Source organism: Chinchilla lanigera, unplaced genomic scaffold, assembly GCF_000276665.1.
Source record: "Chinchilla lanigera isolate Chin_1 unplaced genomic scaffold, ChiLan1.0 scaffold00036, whole genome shotgun sequence".
NCBI classification, from domain to species: Eukaryota; Metazoa; Chordata; class Mammalia; order Rodentia; family Chinchillidae; genus Chinchilla; species Chinchilla lanigera.
The window spans coordinates 8,348,719-8,363,981 of NW_004955437.1; the positions used below are offsets into that span (position 1 = coordinate 8,348,719).

A 15,263-nucleotide genomic window follows, 5' to 3' on the forward strand; every position below is an offset into this window, starting at 1 on the left:
AAAATCAAACCCTGTTTTGAATTCTCACAACAGCGGGAGGAGTGCTTTGGCATCTGCTTATGGGCAAGGCCTATCCTTTGTTTTCTGAGCCTATCTGAAGTATTTTTTTCTCTCTCTCTCTCTCTCTCTCTCTCTCTCTCTCTCTCTCTCTCTCTCCCTCCCTCTCTTTCTCTCTCCCTCTCTCTCTCTCTCTCTCTCTCTCTCTCTCTCTCTCTCTCTCTCTCTCTCCCCCGACCCCAACACAGTGAGGGACCCGCAGATGTGCCCCGCCTTCCCGTCTGGAAGTCGGATGGTGTCACGGGCTTGGGTTTGCTGTGCCAGGGCAGCCAATGGCATGGGGCTGCAGGGCGGGGCGCCGGCCTTGTCCTCCACGGGTTAGCAGAGGCCCGGAGTCCGTGGGTCCCCACCCGTGTCTGTGTGGCTGGACTGAGCAGATGGGGTGTCAGGGACAGACATGGGGAATCCCGCTGCTCTACACTGGTAACATTTCCAGGCTGAAGGGGCGAAGGGGAGAAAGCGCGGGCGCGTGGGGGAGGGGCCCTGTCCCTAACGCAGGGTGGGGGTGGAGCCTGCTGTTCGCCCCACCGGGAGCTGGGGGCGGGGCCACCCCTCCGCTGGCCCCTGTGTGCCCTGCCGGCCTCCTCACACACATCCTCATGCCTGCGATTCCTTGGAGCCCAGCCAAGCCGAGAGGGTGGGTCCCCAGGGCCGGGCCAGTGGGCTCGCTTGGCTGAGCTTGGGCCTGGGCCAGCTCCGAGGTGGCTGCACATCGCGGAATGCAGACCTCCCATCCGGCCCGGCCCTCCTCCTCCTCCTCCTCCGGGTGTGGTGTGAGCTGTGGGGTGCAGGGAGGGGACCCTGCTCTGGCCCCCAACCCCTACACCCCAGGTCCTCTGCTGGATGAAGCCATGCAGAGAAGGGCTGTGCTCCCCGCGGAGGGCCTGGGAAGCCGGGTGGGGAACCAGCGAGTGCTTTTATTAAAGAACCCCAGGACCCCCGACAGCCGCCCTGGTTCTCCACCCCCATCAGATCCCCCAGGGCTGGAGAAGGCCCCACTCCTCTGCCACTCAGAAGGACGGTTACATGCAGGCTCCTGGGACCCCTGCTGGGTCCTGTGCTGGGGGCCTGGGCGGCCCAGCCTGGAGTCCTTTCCAGGGTAGAAGCTAGTAGGGTCAAGGGGTGTGGCCTTGGAGCCCTGCACCCCTCCTAGCTGGGACTCCAGAGGTCCCTGCGTAAATCCCCCAGGCCCTGCTGGGGCTCCCTCCCTGGCCCTCACCAAACAGCTCCCTGCGGTCCTCACTACAAGCCCCAGGGTGGCCAAGGGCCAGCTGTGTGTGGCTAAGGACAGGGATGCAAATGGCTTTGGGGGATCAGGCTGAGGCCTCATTGGAAGAAGCCAGGCAGGTGGGGAAGGGGCTGGGGAGCCCATTGTGCGCTCTTAAGCAGGCCTCTGACTGCCCCCAACCCACCACCCTTCCCTCCAGCGCCACCCACTGGCCACCCACTCATCATCCAAAAGCCTCCAGTCCTGGTCTCATAGCTGGGTGTGGTGGCACACACCTCTGATCTCAGCACTAGGGAGGCTGAGGCAGGAGGATTGCCATGAGTTCAAGGCCAGCTTGGGCTACATAGTGAGTCCAAGGTCAATCTGAGCTACATAGAGAAACCCTGTCTCAAAAAAAAAAAAGAAAACCCAAAATAATAATAAAATAAAATCCTAGCCTTGCCCGGTCACCCAGGAGGGTAGGAGGGGGCAGGGAGGCGCTGACGACTTAAGTGTTCCTCTAACTCCCTGGCAGCAAGGGGGCAGGGAGACTCCCTGGGCAGAGCCAGGCCCAGCTGACTCAGAGGGTGGGGTGACCCAGGGAACTCTCATCGCCCCGGGCACCCTGGGGACCCGTCTAGCCGGTTTCCCTATCTGCCACGCGGGTAGTTTGTAGCTCCTGCTCTGCAGCACCCTGTGGATGGCTGGGTCCTGATGGGGGAGCCCCAGAGAGAGGGCGACAGACGCACAGCCCAGGCACCGGCTAGAAAAGGCGCCCCTCCCCCCAGCTCCCTTCCCTGGGCCTCAGCGTCTGCCAGCTCTCAAGCTTGGGGGTGTGGGAAGATGGGGTGGCCCTGGTGGTGGGAAGAGCAGAGCTCAAGGGCACCCAGTCTGGTCATCAGGGCTTCCCCCTTCCAACAGGAAGTGACTGCTGGGACCCGGAAGACCTTCCGGTGCAGCCCCGTGATGGCCTGGTCCTCAGTGATCCCAAAATAAGAGGCTGAGCTCGGGGTGGGCTGCGTCCACTCTGGGCCCAATGCCTCTGTGCGCTACTGTGCTCTGAGGGGGGAATGGAACTTGCCTCCAGAAAGAGAACATGGTGCATTTCATTTCGTCAGCATGCACAGTTTTGGGCATCTCTGGAATCACAGGTAGAGGCTGACTTTATGCCCCCTTGTGTTGGTTTCTTTTGTTTGTTGTTTTGAGACAAGAGTCTTGCTTTGCAGTTCAGGCTGGTCCTGAACTCACTTTGCAGCCCGGGCTGGCTTCGAATTCATGGCAATCCTCCTGCCTCAGCCTCCCAAGTGCTGGGATTACAAGCATGTGCCACGATGCCTAGCTTGCTGTTGTACTTTCCTATAATGTCCATGACTTGCTTTATAAGCAGAAAATAAAGGGTTTTGAGTCATAGTCCCAGAGCCCTGGGGGAGGAGGTGTGGCAGGCGTCACACTTGGTCAGCCTTGTGCTGAATCTTAGGATCTGTTGGGCAGAGTTGGCAAAACAGAACCAAATGATGGGGTGACGGGCACAGGGCTGCATCCAGCAGCAATGGGCAGGATGTGCAGCACATGGGACAAGGCAGAGGCCACCATAAAGTCTGCCAGGTGCCACGAGCTCAGGCCGTGGCAAGGTCACAACAACGGCACTGCCCCCCCCCACTCAAGTCTGAGACAGAAGCAAGCCCACATTTGCAAGGCTGACCAGTTCAGGGTGGCCTTGAGCTCACTCTGTAGCTCAGGCTGGTCTCAGACTCACCACAGTCCTCCTGCCTCAGCCTCTTGAATGCTGGGATTACAGGCGTGCACCACCACGCCCGGCTCACTACTATTTTTTATATTGGTTGAAAACTGAAATGGTACTCCTTTGAATCTGTTGGGTTAATAAGTAAAATGTATTATTAAAGTTAATTTGACCTGGATATGGTGGCACTCTGGGAGGCTGAGGCAGGAGGATCATAAGTTGGAGTCTAGCCTGGGCACCCTTAGTAACTTAGTAAGACTTTGTATCAAAACAAAAAAAATAAACAAGGTCTTTGGGGATGCAGTTCAGTGTGAAGCCCTGGGTTCAATCCTCAGTAAAACAAAACACAAAACAAACGATTAGCCAGGCATGTTGGCGCATGCATGCAATCCCAGCACTCAATAGGCTGAGGCAGGAGGATTTTGGGAGTTCAAACCCAGACTGGGCTACAAAGTGAATTTAAGTCCAGCCTGAACTGCATAGTGAAACCCTGTCTCAAAAAAAAGAGGTTAAGTGGGCCTATTTGACCTATTTCTTTTTCTTCTTATTTATTTGTTTATTTTTGTGGCACTAGGGACTATTACTGAGTGACCACAACACCGGCCCCTCACCTACATCTTTTTACTTTCACTTTTAACACAGCCACTAGGAAATGTAGAGGTGCCCTGCGTGCGTCCCATCTCCCCTACATGCCCCATCTAGAGTCCCGGAGGCCCAGGAACTCTGCGCCCCATAAACGGAACAGGTCACAGGTAGCTGCTTCAGGTCTCTTTCATCCAGAACCAAAGCCCAGCCCCCTCCATGAGAGCTTTTCATTTCCTGTGGTTTTAGACTCACAGAGCAAATCTGTCTCCAATGCCGCTCTCCCAGGGTTCCCTGCTATGTGTCCTGTGTGGCAGCTCAGATGCCACCTCTTCCAAGAGGCCCTCTGGGACCACTCCTCACAGCCGCACTGGCTGCCCTGCCCGCCCTGTCTCTGACGGTGCTCCTGGCCCACCCCTGCCACTGGGAGCTCAGCTCAGTCGGCTGGCAGTCGGCGCCTGTGCAGGGCCTGGCAGGCTTGGTGCCACCCCTGGGTGCCTCTGGGGTTTCAGCAGGGAGGAGCTGTCACCCTGATTCCAGCCTTCCTGCATGAGCCACCGGGTTGGCATCAGGAGGGGAGAGAGGGACCCAGGGCCCAGTGCCCGTGGAGCTGTACTCACCAGCGGCAGGAAGGTCAGCAGGGGCCGCACGCGGGGCCGGGCCTTCAGCGTGGCAGTCCCAGACTCACTGACGGTGTCGAAGCGAGCATCCCTGTAACAGATGCCATCTGCGGGACACAGCAAGAGGACTCCGTTAGCCAGGGGACAGGGCAGGCCTCTGGCCACTAACTGTATCCCTCCTGCGGCTCTCAGCAAGGAAGCCAGACCCAGAGGACGCCCACCCCCAGCTCCGCTAAGCCCCTATGACACAGGAAGATCCTATGAGTGGAGCCAGATGTGGTGGTGCACACCTGTGATCCTAGCACTTGGCAGGCTGAGGCAGGAGGATCACCCAAGAGTTCGAGGCCAGCTTGGGCTCCATTACGAGACTGTCTCCACACACACAAAAAGGACCCTACAGATCCCGTGCACAGATCCTCCAGTGTCCTGGGGCTTCCAGACCCAGCAGCCACCTTCCTCCTGACCTCCCCAGGTAGTCCCGAGCTTCCTCCTGGGCCTCCTCTCCCAAGGAAAACTGGCCCCGGGGGCCACAGCCTCAGGCACGCTTATCTCCAGTGGGAGGAAAACAGCACAGTTCTCCCAAGTGTTCTACCTTCTAATCTGGAACAAGACCTTGGAGGCCATCGGTCCCTACCCCCAAATGCCCCCGGGCTGTGGGACTAGAGCCCTCTGGGTCTGCAGCGGGTGTGGCCATGGCAGGGGGTACGGGGCTGCTGTAGGGTAAGAGTGGGCCCAGGAGCTGCCCTCTTTCTCAGCTCCTCCCCTCCCCTCCCCATCTCACTGATTAGTTTTGCAGGACAAGAAGGAGGGGGGTAGGAGGGGAGGGGGAGGGCAAGAGGGAGAAGATGGGGAGGAGGGGGTTTTCTCCAGGGAGGGCCTTGCTGCTCCTCTCCAGCCAGGACAAATGGAACAAAGGCCAGTCAGACCCTGAGCAGCCAGAACCCTGCTCCCAGCAGCGCTGAGGAGCTGGCCCTGCTGTGCCCGCTGCGGGGAAGCATGTTCTAGGGAATGTGTTCTAGGGACCGGGCTCGTCAGGAGGGCTGGGTCCTGCCCTCGGGGGGCGTCAGGGCGGGGATGTGACTGGAGGCTCTGGGGAGCACCCAGAGCTGAATGCAGGGCCCTCGGGTGCTGCCTCCCGAGGGGCAGTCAGCAGCAGGCTGTGGGAGGAGCACCGCCATCCCGTGAGGAGCTGCAGGACGAAGCTGGCCCGGCCGGGGACGGGAGGGGACTGTGAGGGTACAGATTTGGCCCGATCAGAAACAAGAGCCCAGAGCGGAGTGTCTACTGGGGACAGATACAGCTCTAAGGAGCGGCGGGCTGGGTGGGGCCGTGGCCGGGACAGCAGCGCAGACCACCTGCCTAGCTCCTCCCGTCTCTACCTGCAGGGCTCCCGGGTGCCCCTGCCTGGTGCTGAGTTATCGCATACCAATGCCCGCTACTCTTGGGCACCCAGGAGCTTTGGACGCTCACATTTGAGCAACCTGGCAAGGTAGAAACGCTGAAGAAATAACACGCCATTCCAGGTGGAGGAGGAGGAGCACACCTGTGACCCCAGCACGTGGGAGGCTACAGTGAGAGGGTCGCCAAGGCCGTCGCAGGCTACATAGTGAGACCCTGTCTCAAACTAACAAACAAAAGTCGTTCAGGTCCCAAAATAGCCCCATAGCACAAATGAAGAGACTGAGGCACGGGCTGGGGATATAGCTCAGCGGCACAGCGCCTGCCTGGCAAGGGCAAGGTCCTGAGTGTGAGTCCTAGTACCCTCCCAAAAGAAATGGAGGCACAAGGTCAAATAACTTGCCCCAAGACCGACAATAAGTATGAATGCCAGGGTCTCCCTGAAGGGCCTGAGCTCTGCACCCCTTGTGCCCACAGGGAGGGATGCCAGCGGCCCCAGAGACAGCACTGGGAGGGAGATGGGCTGGGGTGGGTGGGCACTGAGGGGCAGAGGCGGCCAGGCTGGGCTTCAGCAGCTTTAGGAGCAGCAGAGGAGACGCGGCCACCCAAAGCCTTGCAGGGCAGGGTCGGGACGAGGACAGAGACAGCTGCTGTGACACCGACCCCTACTCCAGTAGTGTGGCGGAGGCCCTGGCACTTGGCTGTCGGGGTGTCCCAGCCAGGGCCTCCTCCTGAAAAACCCCATTTGCTGTTCCAGTCTCCCAGTCCTCAGAGGTGTGGCGGGGACCAGCGAGGGACACTGAGGCTGTGAAGACGGAGGGGGCTGGCCAGGGACAGGAGGAAGCAGATCTGGATCCCCCAGGGCTGCTCCAGGGAGTGGAGTCCGCCAGTGCCTTGTTCCAGCCCCACACCAGACTTCATTGTAAGATAAGAAATCTGTTGTTTTAAGCCCTTCCCCCCCAAAGAGAAAAGGGGTGTGACTAGAACCCGCCGGCCTCTTGGGGCCCCTCCTGCCTGGCCTGCCCCGCAGGGTCAGACACCACCCCCAGGGCCACCATGCATAGGTCCTCCAAGGGTTTAACGCCAGGCCTGGCCTTTCTCCCCTCAAAGCCAAGGACAAAGCTAGAGAAAAAGACAAGAGGCCAGGCCCAGGGACTTTCCTAGGAGTAAGGGAATTCGGTCGCAGTGCTGGTGACACTGGATTGGGCCTTTGGGAGCAGCGGGACCCTCCCCGGGGGAGGAGGCTGCAGGAGGTGGAGTGGCAGCTGCTGTCAGAGAGGCCCCTGTCCCAGCGCAGCGACGTGATGTGACGCTGGCTGGTTCTGGTCATTGCATGTGTGCATCAGAGAGGGGGCCCTGGAACACCGGGAGGGATTCAGAAAGGCTGGGAAGAGAAGGAGTTGACCAGGACCCTCCAGAGAAAGGGAGGGTCTTCCGGGGAGCCTGGAGCCACTGAGGCCAAGTGAAGCCTAGGGAACCCATCCTGAGCCTCAGGGGACCACAGCCTTGTCGAGAGGACTGGAAGCTGCAGATGGCAACCCAGGCCTGTAATTCCGGTACAGTACTTTGGGAGGCTGAGGCAGGAGGGTGGCAGGTTCAAGTTCTACCTGGGCACTTACTGGTTTAGCAAGACCCTCTCTCAAATTCTAAAACTTTTATAAAGCTCTTAGGGGAAAAAAAAAAAAGAAAGCTCTGGGGATGCAGCACTGGGTTCAATCCCTAGTACTAAAAACAAGACAAAACAAAAAGCACACAACTCCAGGTCCCGATGCCAACAGGCCCACGTACTAATAATGCAGATAAAACGGGAAAATCCAGCTCTGTGTCCATCTGCCTAAACCTGATGGTAAAACAGCATCAGTCTCCGCCCCTATCTAGTCCCCATGTGGAAGGACGGGACATGCACAGGGTCCCTCAGAAATTCCTAGACATCTCCCCCCTATCCTGCAGGAAGGTTTCCTTCCCCCACCCCGCCCGCGGTACTGGGACTCGAACTCACAACCTTGCGCTTGCTGGGCAGACTGGGCCGCTGAGCTAAATCCCCAGCCCCTGCAGGAAGGTTTTCATTTACCACCCTCAAGGTCTAAGGCTGGTAGAAATATCACCCAATGTCCAAACGAATCTGTTCCAAAATAATTCCGGGTCCCAAGCAAGAGGGTGTCACTTCCAGGTTTCCCCTGGGGACTGTAGCTCCCCACTGCCCTAAGGGCTGGAGAGAGAGAGAGGACAGGGTTAGGGTACCAGCTCTCTCGGGCCACAAGGAGGCCACCTGGGTCTCTGTCCCTGCGTTGTCACTTAGCCACGTGTCCTGGGAGTGCTCGTAGGTGCCTGAGCCTGCTTCCGCATCTTTGCATTGTGACCGTGGTCCCTGCTGGGGGACAGCTGTGGGGACGATGAGACAAGGCACAGAGAATGTTAGCAATGCCCCTAGCAGACAGCTCGTGCTCAGCAATGGTGGGTGGCTTTGGTCACTGTCATCCGTGTCCTCATTGCTGTCCCTGCCCCACCCTGTCTCCCTCCCAGAGTTTGGGCTTCTGGCTTGACTCAGCTTAGGCCACTTACAAATTATGGTGACCCCCCACCTGCACCCACAGTGACAGTCACGGGGAAGCAAGTGACAGGGATCACTCTGAGTCCTTACACTGAGGACACAGAAGCCCAAGAGGGAGGGCTTCCGGCTCCTCTTCCGGACAGGCAAACCTGATTCTTTAAGACGGAGCCTGTCTAAATTGCCCAGGATGGTTTGAACTTGCAATCCTCCCGCCTCAGCCTCCTGCATGTCTGGGATAACAAGCATGCACCACCACACCCAGCAGGAAAATAGTATTTTCATTTTCATTCCTAATTTACAGATAAGGAAACAGAGGATCAGAGAAGTTCTACCTCCTACCCAAGCGACCCGAATCTAGACTCTAATTCCCTGTGGACACAGCCTGCACAGAGGAGACAAGAAGGTACAGCCTGTCTCTGCCCCGGTCTCCTGTGTCTGCAGCATGAACCTGCAGAGGGAGGTGACGGTCTCGGGTTTCTATCAGCGCACACCTGCTCCTGTCTGCGGGGCCTGGCAAGTGTGGGCTCTCTTTCCAGCTTGGTTTCCCCACCTGTAAAGCAGGCTAATCACCCCTACTTTGCAGGAGGGGAAAGGAAGTCAGCTGGGCAGGAGAAGGTGGGAGTGAGCGTGGGGAGCACCACCTCGCCAGGACCCCAAATGCTGGGCGCAGGTCTGGTCAGATTCCAAGGGCTGGGAGGCTGGGGCCTCAGTGTGTGTGTGGGGGGTTCCGATGCCCTGACCAGGAGAAACCCAGGACCCCGACAGGCCCTCACCTGTTCCTACCTCACTGCTCATGCACGGCACAGGGACAAAGGGGAGAGACCCTGCGGGTGCGCAGGGGAGCGGCAGGGTGGCCCGTGTGAATGTAACCCACAAATGACCTTAATGAGCCTCTTCTTTGCTAATTAGCAGGTCCACAGAACGAGACCAGCCAAGGCCAGTTTGTCCCAGCAAGCCCCGGCAGGCCTGACCCAGGCGCAGAGAGAGGCCTTTGTCCAAGGGCAGAGGGGACACAAGGTTGGGCTGGGGTAGCTTCGGCGAGGGTAGGAAGGGGGCACACAGCACACAGGCCCCTGTTTCCTAGCTAGGTCTGCAGCTCAATGTCCAGCACAGTGGGACAACTGCCTCGTGCCCAACCAGCCAGCCTGATCGTCCCAGGAGAGCCGGGAGTGGTGATGCACATCTGTGATCCCAGCACCCGGAGGCTGAGGCAGAACAGTGGCTGTGATTTTGAGGCCAGCCTGGATTAGCTAGCAAGACCCTGTCTCAAAAAAACAAAAACCAAACGGTCCCAGGAGAGGGCTGGGGGTGCGAACAGCTCAGCGGCAGGGTCCTTGCCTAGCAGGCATAGGAGCGGGGATCCATCCCCAGTCCTGTCAAAAAAAATGAGGGGGGGTAGCCAGGGCTTGGGGGACACTTAAATAAATGTTGAGCTGCCATTGGCTGAGGTGACTCTGAGCCACTTCATGCTTCTGAGCATTCTGAGCCTTCCGCGTCTGTTTTTTCAAGTGGGAAGAGCTTTCAGAGCTGTCAATGATAAGCAGTCCACCGCTGCACGCCTGCCATGGGTTTGCCGCCATTGCCCTAGGTGGTCTTTAGCACAGGGCCTAGGTCAGGAAACGGTACCCAATAATAACGATCCTGTTGTTGTTGTTATTTTATTGGCTGGGAGAGAAAGGGCAGCCCGAGCGGGTTCGCAGGGTGAAGGTGACCACAGCGAGGCGCTTACGTAAAGGGCGGCGCGAGGGCATGTGCGCATGTGTGTACCACGTAGCCCTCCGCGCATCTCCCGAGGCCAGTACCTTTCCAGCCCTGCAAAGCACAGATCTGCTTCTTGCAAGCCGGAAATGAGTGCTCAGCTCCGTGGGGTCACAGTTTTCCAGGCTTTCCTGATAAGGAACTGCCACATGCCCTGCACTCTTATTTTCAATCCAGTCCCACTGTCTTTTTAAGAGTGAGTGTTTCCAGGTCCCCAGTGCCACATGGGAAAGGAAAACCGGGACTCTCCAACCTGGCTTCACCCCCCTGCATTTTAAAGAAGTGTGCTTAGCCAGGTGTGGCGGTGCACACCTGTAATCTCAGCCCTTGGGAGGCTGAGGCAGGAGGATCGTTGCAAGTTCGAGGCCAGCCTGGGCCACAAAGTGAACTCAAAGCCAGCTTGAACCACATAGCGAGACCCTGTCTCAAAAAGACAAAAAAAAAAAAAAAAAAAAGTCCTAGCTGGGTGTGGTGGTACATGCCTCAGGAGGCTGAGGCAGGAATGTCTCAAATTCAAGGCCAGCCTGAGCTACACAGTGAACTGCATATGTCCAAATCCTGTCACAAAACAAAACAAATGAAACAAAGAATAGTCTTTTTTTTTTTTTTTCCCGTCTTTTGAGACAAGGTCTCACTATGCAGTTCAGGCTGGCCTTGAGCTCACTTTGTAGCCCAGGGTGGTCTCGAACTTGCAGTGATCCTTCTGCCTCAGCCTCCCAAGTGCTGGGATTACAGGCGTGCACCACCACGCCCGGCAAAGAATAGTCTTGAGTGAGGCTTGGTGTCCTACGCCTATAATCCCAGTACTTGAGAGGCTGAGGCAGGAGGATCACAAATTCAAGGCCAGCCTGGCTACACAGCAAGTCCTTGTTTCAAAAAAAAAAAAAAAAAATCCTAGGTGGTTATGATGAAACCACTTTGACACGCCAGGAACAGGGCTGCAGGCAGAGTCCCCCATTTGGCCAAAGCCCATTTCCTTATCAGGGATTCAAAAAGATCCGCCTCTCTGCTTTCTCAGGCAGTTGAAGCACAATTATGGAGACTTTAAAGAGCCTGTTTGGGTTGTGGGAGGGAAGAGAGCTTAATTTGGATCGTGATTGCATTCAGTGAGGTCTTCTCATTGCTCCAGTGCATGGAGGAAATGCTTCATTTTTTTTCTGAGACACAGTCTCACTAGTTCAGGCTGGCCTGGAAGTCGTGGCAATCCTCCTGCCGCAGCCTCTCAAGGACTGAGATGATAGGCCGGCCAGGCCTGGCTAGGAAAGTCTTTAAAGAGAGCTCTACCCGACATCCCCTCCGCAGGGCTGCAGCACAGGCTCCCACTCACTCAGATCCCTAATGTGCCCCTGTCCGCCCCCACCCCACCCCATCCACAGCCTATTTTCCCAAGACCCACGAGGATCTCATCCCAGAGTGTCACAGACTCCAGGGCCCCTGGGCGCCCAGACCCCCACTGTCTCAGTCCGCAGAGCCTCCATGGGCACAAGCACAGGGGGGAAGCCGGGGGAGGGGAGACCCGAGGACAGCAAGGGGTCTCCACCCGCTCTCCCCAGGGGCCGGGCGGGAATGAGTCCAGGGCTGCCGTCCATCAGGCAGTCTCTCCCAGCCACTGGCTGGGGCCAGGCGTGTGGCTTTACTTCCCGGCCTCGGGGAGCCCAGACACCGTCCCCAGGGAACAGAAGGGACAGCCAGGTCGGAGGGCAGCCCTGTGTTACGGAGACGGGAGGGATCCCCTGGCCGCCGGGCCTCTCCATCCTATCCCACGCTCAGCCCCTCCCCTCTCAGCCCCAAGCTCCCAGGGAGGTGGCCTCTGCCTACCCACGGGCACCCCAGGGAACACCCAGCTGGACGGGGTACCCACACCCCTCCATGTGCAGGCTCAGCGGCTGAGTCAGCCGAAGCCCAGCCTTGCCCGGGGGATGCAGGATGGACGGGGAAGCTGTGCCCTGGGCTCCAGCCTGCGACAAAGCACCAAGTCCCTCTTCTCTCACAGCAGGCCCCGAATCCACTGGCAAAACAGAAAGTACCCCAGGTGCCCCGCCAGTCACCCTTGTGTCACCACCCCAGAGGGAACTCCGCTAAGCGCTGGGTCCCTCAAGAGGGCCTCTGGGGTCACCTCCTGTCCCCAGATTGCATCGGGGCTGACCGCACAGCTCTGTAAGTCCACTAAAACCACTGAGTTGTACTGGGGCGATGGGAAAACACGGTAAGTGCCTACATTTTAAAAATTTTAACTCCTCCACCTCGCTACAAGCACGCTTCTCCTGCCGTTCTTGCTACTTTGTGCAGCTGCTTCTCTGGACGTCTTCTTTCCTGAATGTCTTTGGTTGCACTGTTGTGGCTCCTTTGATGTCCTGAGCTGATTTCTCTTTCGTGGTCATTTTGACTTTAGGGAAGAGCCAGAAGTCACACGGTGCCAGAGCCAGCGAACAAGGGGGTGAGAACACAGCGCCATGTGTTTACAAGCCGGCCTTTCTGTCCAGTGGCCCTTGGCTGCAACACTCACCGTAGTTTTGATCACACTTTCGAAAGACACTCAGGAAAGATGACTTCCAGACTCACTTCAGAAAGTAGCAAGAAGCCAGGCGTGGTGCCGCATGCCTGTAATCCCAGCGCTCAGGAGGCTGAGGCAGGAGGATCACTGAGCTCAAAGGCCAGCCTACATAGCAAGAACTTATCTCAAAAATAAATAAATAAATAAATAAACAAAAACAAACAACAAATGAATAAGTGTGTTCAAAGGGAGGAGGAGTATTTGAAGGAGGTTTATGGCAATGTGTCCATTACTGTAACAAATTATTTTAAACATAAATATGCACTGCATTGCTGGACAGAGCATTGTTCGGCACACCTCGCACACTGGGGAGGGCCCCGGCTCGGCCATTTAAAGTCCTGTGACGTGGAGCTGTCACCTAACGCCCCTGAGCCTGGGTCTACTCCTCCTTCAAACAGAAACTAGTAAGCGCCGAACTCTAGATTCCTGAATCAACAGCACGAAGATTTGCGAGTGGGACCTTGCACCCCGGCGCAGTCCATGGGTGTTTGCTGTGTGACGTTTTCTTTTTCCCCGGGGAGGTGACCGGGCCTTGCTGCGTGTGCGCGCTCCAGGCCGGCTTGCGCCGCCCTGCCTGCCTGCCCGGCCCGTCCGCTCCGCCGGGATCGCCTTGCCCTTCTCCCGTGCTCCGAGAGCCTCTCATACCACAGCTCCGAGCACACGCGTATCCCTGCCGGCCTGGGCTGGAGGGAGGCCTCCCCACTTCCTGCGCTCCCGGCCACACGCCTGTACTCGGCTGTGTGACCTGGGTGCCCGGCTGAGTCACAGCAGGGGCCGAGGCTGGGCGGACGGCGTCTTTTCCCACCACGCCTCCCCCCCAACCACGGGCCACACGCGGACGTGAGTTCCTGCCCCTGACCCCTCATGGAGGGCAACTGCAGAAATACGCGGGGACCTGGTGACCCCAGCCAGACCCAGGCCGGGCAGCGTGTTCTCAGGCGCCTGCAGAGGGGGCGCCTCCGCTGCCGTCCGGCGTGCGGCCCCTCAGGTGAGCCCACCAACAACCCGGGCCTGGGGGGACCCCGATGCACGGCTGGGTGTCACAGCAGCCTGGGAACCCGTCTGCAACCCCTAGTGGCTTTGCCCAGGCCCGGCCAGTACAGAGCCGAAGGTGTGGGTGCCGGGGAGCACCCTAGTATCTGACCTAGGAGTCTCTGGTCAGCGGAGCAGGCACCCCAGCCCTAGACCTGGGCGCAGCTGTGGCTCAGCCGGCGCGCGGATTTGGGCGCGGGGCTGGGGCGCAGCGATCGCAGGGTGCAAACGCCGGCGCCGCGGGGACGGCGAACACCTCGGGGAGGCCCGGAGCGCGGCCAGAGTCCCGGTGTGCGGCGGCCCGCCCGCCTCCCCGCCCTCCCCGCGGCCGCTCACCGAAGTCCCGGGTCCCCTCGTCGGGGGCCTCCTGCGTGAAGATCCAGGGCGGGTTGGTGGCATAGAGAGACGTGGAGGCGGGGCTGGCGTGCTTCTTCCCGAAGAGCTTGCTCAGGGTGCCCTGCACCGCCGGGCTCTTCTTCATGCTGCCGCGGGCGCCGGGTCTCGCTCTACCCGGCCATGTCCCTGTCGCGCTCCCACTCGCGCTGCTGCGCTCCCGGGAAATACGAGCCACCTGGCCAGGTAAGAGGCGGCGCCTGCCCGGCCCCGCCCCGCCGCCCGACTCCCCGGGCCGCATTCCTTCCAGCCTCTTCCACAACAGGCCTTTGTGGCACCAGGCGGGACCTCGCCCAGCCCTGGCCCTGCCCCGGGGAAGGCCGCCCCTCCCCCAGGTTCCCCGCGGCCCGCCTTCTACCCCTGGGCCAGGCCCGGCCCGGGACTCCCCTCCCGCAGGCGGTTCAAGACCAGGTTGGTCTGAGCACTTGGGAAACCATCTGTGTCCAACACCCGCGGCAGGCCTGCCCACAGCCCGCGCCCTGACGCAGGGAAGTATGGGGCAGGAGGCTTCCAGGAGAGGAGGAGCTGGGTGTGGCAGTGCAGGTCTGTAATCCCAGCACTATGGGAGGCTGAGGCAGGAAGATCACAAGTTCCAGCCCAGCCTGGCCAATTTGGTGATTTAGCAAGAACGAGTCTCAAACCGGGCTTGGTGGCGGGTGCGGTGGCTCATGGCTGTAATCCCAGCACTTGGGAGGCTGAGACAGGAGGATTGCTGCGAGTTTGAGGCCAGCCTGGGCTACACTGTGATTTCAAGACCACCGGGTTGAACTATATGAGACCATGTATTCACTCTTTTTATTTTGGTACAGAGAATCAAACTCGGGACCTTGTGCTTGCCAGGCAGGCACTTATGCCACTGAGCTATATTCTCAGCCCTGAGAACCTGTAAATATAAAAAGGGTTGAGGATGGAGTTCAGTGTGAAGGCTGTGGGTTCAACGTGGGTTCAACAATAACTACAAAAAGGTCGCAAGGAAATGCCTATAAGAAAAAAAGAAAGTAGATAAAATAGCAAGCTGCTGACAAAGGTGGACACTTTCCCAAGAGGCCTGGAGAGGATGCAGGGTGACTAACTCTTGGCATCTTGCAGACATCTAAAACCAGACATGGAGCCGGGCATGGTGGTGCACGTCTGTAATCCCAGCACTTGGAGGCTGAGGCAGGAGGACTGCCATGAGTTCTAGACCAACTCGGCTACAAAGTGAGTTTGGTGCCAGCCTGAACTACATAGCAAGATCCTGTCTTGGAAAAAGAAAAAACAGAGATGAGGAGAGCCCACCGAGGGCCCCAGTCATGCTCCAGCACTGGGGCCATGGTACTCAAACCAGGTCCCAGAATTCTGGGAGGCTGAAGCAGGAGGATCTCAATATC

At 58.4% G+C, this 15,263-nt stretch overlaps 1 protein-coding gene across 2 annotated transcripts in view; it reads right to left on the bottom strand.

The window, feature by feature from the left end:
* Nucleotides 1-14,155, bottom strand: part of LOC102021914 (chromosome unknown open reading frame, human C6orf132) — a 25,294-nt gene extending 11,139 nt beyond the window's left edge. For both annotated transcript variants that reach the window (XM_013516785.1, XM_005389717.2), the window contains exons 1-2: nt 13,837-14,155; nt 4,208-4,314 (exon numbers count right to left, since the gene is read on the bottom strand). In XM_013516785.1, coding sequence (XP_013372239.1) covers nt 4,208-4,314; nt 13,837-14,134 — 405 coding nt within the window. In that variant the 5' untranslated portion in view covers nt 14,135-14,155. The remainder of the gene's footprint in view (nt 1-4,207; nt 4,315-13,836) is intronic.
* Between the last annotated feature and the right edge of the window lie 1,108 nt (nt 14,156-15,263).